This window comes from Amphiprion ocellaris, chromosome 19, assembly GCF_022539595.1.
Source record: "Amphiprion ocellaris isolate individual 3 ecotype Okinawa chromosome 19, ASM2253959v1, whole genome shotgun sequence".
Classification (NCBI taxonomy): Eukaryota; Metazoa; Chordata; class Actinopteri; family Pomacentridae; genus Amphiprion; species Amphiprion ocellaris.
The window spans coordinates 7,680,787-7,687,300 of NC_072784.1; the positions used below are offsets into that span (position 1 = coordinate 7,680,787).

Genomic DNA, 6,514 nt, shown 5'->3' on the forward strand with positions numbered 1-6,514 from the left:
AAGATTTATGAACAGCAAAAAAAAAAAAAAATAAAACAATTTTTGCAGCTGTAATCAGGAGGTATAGAATGACTCATAGCACTTCTAATCAGAGCTGCAGTGTTCATCCTCCTAATGCGACACCCTAGACAATATGCACAATCTACTTCTGAAAGATGGACGAGTGCTTTAGACATGGCAAAGTGATTATCAATGATAAAATCAGAGCTTCTGTGACAGTTCAGACAGTGTGAAAGACAGACCAAACACCTGCTGCTCAGAATAGAAGTAATGCAGTTGGTGTGAGGTAATTTGTGACAGTTTTCAGTGGTTTATCCACCAGAGGTTTATGCAGAGGTTGAACTCCTAAAGCCATGCTGAGAACAACAGCGAAAACCGTACATTTACTTATTTATAAATATGACGTGTGAAGGTGCCTGAGTACACCATGTTCTGGTTCTCCCACTTTTTGGAATAAAGTAGTAAAAATGTGTCCAACATTACAAATAATTCGTGGACAGCTGTGTAACTTTTAGGGATAGAAGGGTATTAGAGGGGTTGTGTGGCTATGGTGGTTCCATGGTGTAATGGTTAGCACTCTGGACTCTGAATCCAGCGATCCGAGTTCAAATCTCGGTGGAACCTGAGCCTGACTTCTTTTGGTGCGCATCTCATCAAGGTGATAAAATAACAAAATTCTTTAAAGCAGCATAAAACGTCGCCAACCATATTCCACATGCCGAATATTTTGATACAAATGGTTATAATACATGATTAGCGGTTATTATCCGCTGACGGAAACTGCCGTGTTTCTTCCGGGTCAGCTTCTCGTCACGTCAAACTTCCTCGTCTAAGATGGCAGCAGCGATGGATGTAGATACGCCGAGCGGCACGAACAGCGGAGCGAGCAAGAAGCGGTTTGAAGTGAAGAAGGTACGGTTGTGTAAAATAATTAAAAGAGAAAGGAGAACTTTTAAGCTGCCAGCTGTGTCAAATTGCCAAAAACGCAGCTCATACTACTGTCGAGTTAGCCACCCTCATTTAGCATGCTAACGCTAACTCTCTGTAGCTTAGCGCCGTTAGCCACAGTAGCTATGTAGCCGTTAGCGCCATGAATCTGCACTTCTGTTTTCGGGACTACAGTGAAAAAATACTTGTATATAGTGAATGCATATGGATCACAAGTTATCAAATTAGTTGCAATACAACGATGTCATTGACAAATCCAGAAAAAATAGTTCCGAAGTTAAACCCTAGCTAACAGCTCGTCTCCTAATACGATGAGTTATGTTAGCTTAACTAGCTAAGCATCTTTTCTAGAGGTTTCTCGAGATATACATACTACTAAAGTCCTTTTTTGATACTGATTTGATTGTTTTCATCAGTATTACCGTCCAGTGTCTGGCTTAAATGTTATACTCTCATTTTCTGTCACTCGTCAGGTGTTTGTTTTTACTCCTTTGTGTCATAATGTGACAGCTTACCTGAAAAGCATCAGAAAATTCAGTCACACCTTGCTGTTGACCGTGGAGTTATTTACATCAGCATTTTGAGTGGTATTTAGGATGTGTAAGGGAGAAAGGAGCAGGAATGTGAAGCTGAACCCTAACTTTTTACAAATGAAATCTGCACAGAATAAGTAATTAATAAAAAATGAATAAAAATGGTTATTGTTGGTAACCTTTTCTTTCCCCCATCATGTATTTCTCAGATGGTTTGACACTGGTAAAAGAATCCAGAATAGTCAGAGAACAGACAGGGATCTGGAGCACACTGTTTAATTCAAGGCCTTTTATTTTGAAAGCAGATGTGTCAACACTGCTGTTAGAGACTCAAAGTCTGTCTGAGATGCACCTGTTTCAGCTGAAGATGTGCAGCGAACCCTGTTTTTTTTTTACTATACTGCATCCACAGTTTTTGGTTTTAAATAGCAATTATAATTAACTTTGCGCTCATCATACAGAGCTTTGTGCTGCTGAGTGAAATGATCAGTCTGCTTGTGAAGTAAAAGAAATCCCCCCCAACAAACAAACCCTTAAATCTGCATAAACAATGTTCTATCAGACAGGCTGTTGTTGTAAATTAGTTCTTGGTTGTCCAAGTTGTTTTGATCATAAAGTAAAATACTAGATTGCTCATTTTACTTTTGTCATTTTGTGTCATGTTTGTCAATTTTTTTGTTGCTTTGTAACTTTTTTGTCAAATTTTTTGTCTGTTTTAGCTTTATTTTATGTCATGTCTCGTTTTTTGTCATTTTGTTTCTCATTTTTGTAATATTTTGTCTTGTTTTTGTTGTTTTTGTCCGACTTTTGTCGTTTGTCTCTTGTTTTTGTCGTTTTGTTTCCTTTTTGTCTTGTTTTGTCTTATTTTTGTCATTTTTTGTTTTGCTTTATTCATTGTTTTGTGTATCATTTGTGTCGCTTTCTAACTTTTTTGTCTTTTTTTGTTTTGTGTCATTTGTCAAATTTTTTGTCATTTTGTTTCTCACTTTTGTAATATTTTGTTTTGTTTTTGTTGGGGTTTTTTTTGTCTTTTTTGAAGTAAAATACTACATCATTCAGTTCCAGATACCTGTGACTAAATGTTTTGTGCCTTTGAAACACTGTGATCAGTAAGTTGTAATGTGTAAATGTTGAACTGAGGCATAATATTGCTGAAATTGAACTTATTTTTCTCAAGAAATTTCAGGAGGTTCATAATGTTTTGTCAAAAGATAATTCCTTAAATGTTAACATTTTCAGAATGTACTTTTTTGCAGTAAAACAAAGGAACAATTTGGAGTTGTGGTTATTTATAGGTTATTATGCTGTGATTTTACTGGTCACTTGAGATGAAATTGGGCTGAATGTGGCCCCTGAACTAAGATGAGTTTGACACCCTTGGCCTACAGTGAATATCTTGGTCAGATAATGTCTGTATTCTTACCTTCCTCCAGTGGAATGCTGTGGCACTGTGGGCCTGGGACATAGTGGTGGACAACTGCGCTATCTGTAGGAACCACATCATGGATCTCTGTGAGTTCACTTGGACTCCCTTTTCATAAACATATTGAACGTAAATAATAAATGTTGTTGTCGAAGTTAGGGATGTTAAGCTTCTATAAGCTAATAGGCTCTGACTGCTTTGTTTTTCACATTTCTCTTTCCTCCCCATCAGGCATAGAGTGTCAGGCCAACCAAGCTTCTGCTACCTCTGAAGAGTGCACTGTAGCCTGGGGTGTCTGCAATGTGAGTTTCCATACCTGCTTCGAACATATTTCTCTGCAATGTCATTACGTTTTTCACCAGTCAAGTGCAGGTGTGAGTGGTGCTAGGGACGTTGTGTCTAGAAATGTTTTACGTAGTTTCTAACGATCTTATCCACCCCAGCAAACGCCAGTACAGTGGTCCCTCGTCTGTCACGGGGGTTACGTTCAAGAAAAATCTGCGAAGTAGCGACCTCATATTGATTTTATTATTTTTATATATTTTAAGGCTTTATAAACAAGGTTATTTTTAATATTTATTTATGTTTTCATTTTTTAGGCCAGAAAATGCTTATTTTACCACAAAACTAATTAAAATAATAAATATATACCGCAAAATCCCACGATATAGCGAAATATATGTGATACAAAATTAAATATACAGTGGTCCGTCGTCTATCACAGACCCCCCTGCGATACAAGAAAATCTGCAAATTCGCAACCATATTTATTTTATTGTTTAGATATATTTTGAGGCTTTATAAACCCTTGCCACACAGCACAGAGCAACACTATGTGCAGCGATCAGACGTCTGTGTGAAACGGACAAGGCGAGATGCTGAATGCTGCTATACACAGGAGACTGATGCTACAGTCGCTGAGCCAATCAGCGCCCAGCGCTGTACGCTACACATTTTATTTCCATTAAATATTCTTTTAATATGTTTTAATTTTTATTTTTTATGGATTTTTTACATTGTTTTCAATTTTTTAGGCTAGAAAATGCTTATTTTACCACAAAAATAACAAATAATGCAGCAATTGTATGGGAGTTCGGGGTGTTGGGAGTTTAAATGTCTGTTGCTTTTGTTTCGTGCTGTTTGTCTCGTTTTTTTTGTCATGTTTGTCATTTTTGTCATATTTTGTCTTGTTTTTGTTGTTTTTTTGTCTATTTAAAAGTAAAATACTATATCGTTCAGTTCCAGATACCTGTGACTGAATGTTTTGTGCCTTTGTAGAAACACTGTGATCGATAAGTTGGAATGTGTAAATGATAAACTGAGGCATAATATTGCTGCCAAGTTGCTCGAACCCATGTATTTGAGTAAAAACTGTATCATGCAAGTTTGGGTTTTTAATTATTTTGATATTGTGAAGTTCAGTAAGGTTTATATTGAATTGCTGTCCTGTTTTCTTCTCCAGCATGCTTTCCATTTCCACTGTATTTCACGCTGGCTGAAAACCAGACAGGTGTGTCCTCTGGACAACAGGGAGTGGGAGTTTCAGAAGTAAGTATTGTCCATTTTTATTTTACAGAAAAGAGCCAGAAGAATAATCAGTCGCAATAAAATCTAGAGATCCAACAAGCTCGTTATTCCTTCAGTTAAAAGTGTTGAAATTTCACAACATAGTAGATTAGATTTTTATGTGAATATTATTAAAGAAAATATTAGAAGTTTTACTGATATGTATGTAATCACGTTAGATATTTTTAGGATTTTTTGATTTTTAGTCATTTTTTAAAAATATTTACTAGAATTTTCTTGCCAAATTTGGGGGATTTTTTAAAAATAAAACTTGTAAGGGAAACTTTTAAGGAATTATTGGAATTTTTTTCCTGAGGGTTTTGCAAATTTTCAGAAATTTGGGGATTTTTTTTTTCAGAATTTTTGGATTTTTTTCAGACAAGGAAACAGTATTTTTTGGAGCCCGTAAATGAGGACAACGGGAGGGTTAAAATACCAATAAATGAGTTGAGAGTTGTGAGAGAAAACTTTGACAGTGAGAGCGGCTGCAGGGATCTCAGACTTTAGTCGTTTGTTTGTTTTTAATGCTTGTTGTAAACTGATTTTTTGTTATAAAGGGCCAGATTACATAAGTTTATTCTTGTTTCTGCTCCCTTTTCATTCAGAAGTTTGGAGACTTTTGTATTGTATTGAATGGAACAAACTAATTACAGTAAAATATCTCTTGTGTAGTACAGATTTTTGGAGGAACGTCTGTGTATTTTTGGAATGGTTTCCTGTTTGCTTATTTGTTGCGTCCGACAAGGAAAAGTTGTGAATATTTCTTAAAATGAGCAGCTGAACTGACAGCACGTCTCTCTCTGTTTCCACAGATATGGACACTAGCTTTATCATCGCTAACCTCTTTCTTGGCTTCTGCAGTCGTCGCGCCTCACTGCGTCTTTATTCCCTCCCGCCTGTAATACTAGTGTTTTTGTTTTTCACCCAAGTCTTTGCTTTGGTTTGTTGTAAGTACATAAATAAACAGGAATGTGTTCACAAATGGCTTGTTTTACTTGTGCAGGCAGTAGGTTTTCTAACATTCTGCTTTTTTTTAACAAATAAATTAAAATGAGGTGCTTTGGTTAGGGTTAGATCGATGATACACCTGATTGATTTAGCTAATGAGTTACATTTTGGTTGACTGAAAGCTGACCACGGTGGCAGGAATTTGCCTGGTCAGAACGGCTTTTATGCTCGTGACGGCCAGACCTGTCCATGTGTCACAGAGCAGTAATCCTCTGACAGAAACACAGATGTTCTGGTTGGATTAAGCGGCCTGTTGACCTACTCTCCCTCTGGCTGGTTTAACCCACAGCACCATGTCTCATCAGTCTCAGTTAAAAACAAGTCAAGAGGGAAAAGCGTTGAACCAGCTGGTTAAATACAGTATAACCTACCTGACTAGAACTACGTAGAGCGAACAGTTTGTATTAAAGACAGTAATTTAATCAACAAAAATGCACTGCCTGTCCAAATAAAAAAGTCGCCTCTTGGATTTAACTAAGCAAATAGGTAAGAACCTTCCATTGATCTCAAGTGGGCCGAACCAGTAAAATCACAACAGAACAACCTATAAATAGCGACAACTCCAAGTATTTCCTTTGTTTTAGTGCAAAGAAGTAAATTCTGAAAATATTCCCATTTAATGAATTAGCTTTTTATTAAACATTATGAACCTCCTGAAATTTCTTCAGAAAAATAAGTGCAATTTCGACAATATTATGCCTCAGTTTACCATTTACACATTACAACTTAGAGGTCACAGAGTGTCTACAAGGGCACAAAATATTCAGTCCCAGGTATCTGGAACTGAATGATGTAGTATTTTACTCAATGATCAAAATGACTAAAGTCTGACCAAAAGAAAAGACAATAAACAAGACAAAATATTACAAAATTGAGACACAGAATGACAAAACAAACACAAACATACCGAAAATGAAGTAATTTGATGAAATCTCCTTGAGTTATGTGAAATGAGGGGCGTTGTATCATTACGAATATGGTATTGCCCAAAAATTTACAGATTAAATAAAAATTATTTAGCTGCAGGCAAATTGCT

The 6,514-nt window shown here is 36.4% G+C and overlaps 1 protein-coding gene and 1 non-coding gene across 2 annotated transcripts; both read left to right on the plus strand.

Moving 5' to 3' along the window:
* The first annotated feature begins 552 nt into the window (after positions 1–552).
* On the plus strand, positions 553–624 carry trnaq-cug (transfer RNA glutamine (anticodon CUG)). The gene has a single exon. It is a non-coding gene; the product is annotated as a tRNA-Gln (tRNA).
* A 137-nt stretch (positions 625–761) lies between these two features.
* Positions 762–5,452, plus strand: rbx1 (ring-box 1, E3 ubiquitin protein ligase). The gene is made up of 5 exons (XM_023273038.3): positions 762–912; positions 2,915–2,993; positions 3,136–3,206; positions 4,367–4,452; positions 5,283–5,452. The coding sequence occupies exons 1-5, from the start codon at positions 835–837 to the stop codon at positions 5,293–5,295; spliced, it is 327 nt and encodes a 108-aa protein (XP_023128806.1). The 5' UTR covers positions 762–834; the 3' UTR covers positions 5,296–5,452.
* Positions 5,453–6,514: the final 1,062 nt, after the last annotated feature.

What these genes read in the sequence shown, in the direction of transcription:
- rbx1 (XM_023273038.3), top strand. Translation starts at nt 835, where the DNA reads ATGGCAGCAGCGATGGATGTAGATACGCCGAGCGGCACGAACAGCGGA. An exon ending in AGCGGTTTGAAGTGAAGAAG is followed by an intron (nt 913 to 2,914) that starts GTACGGTTGTGT and finishes ACCTTCCTCCAG; the next exon opens with TGGAATGCTGTGGCACTGTG. An exon ending in TAGCCTGGGGTGTCTGCAAT is followed by an intron (nt 3,207 to 4,366) that starts GTGAGTTTCCAT and finishes TTTCTTCTCCAG; the next exon opens with CATGCTTTCCATTTCCACTG.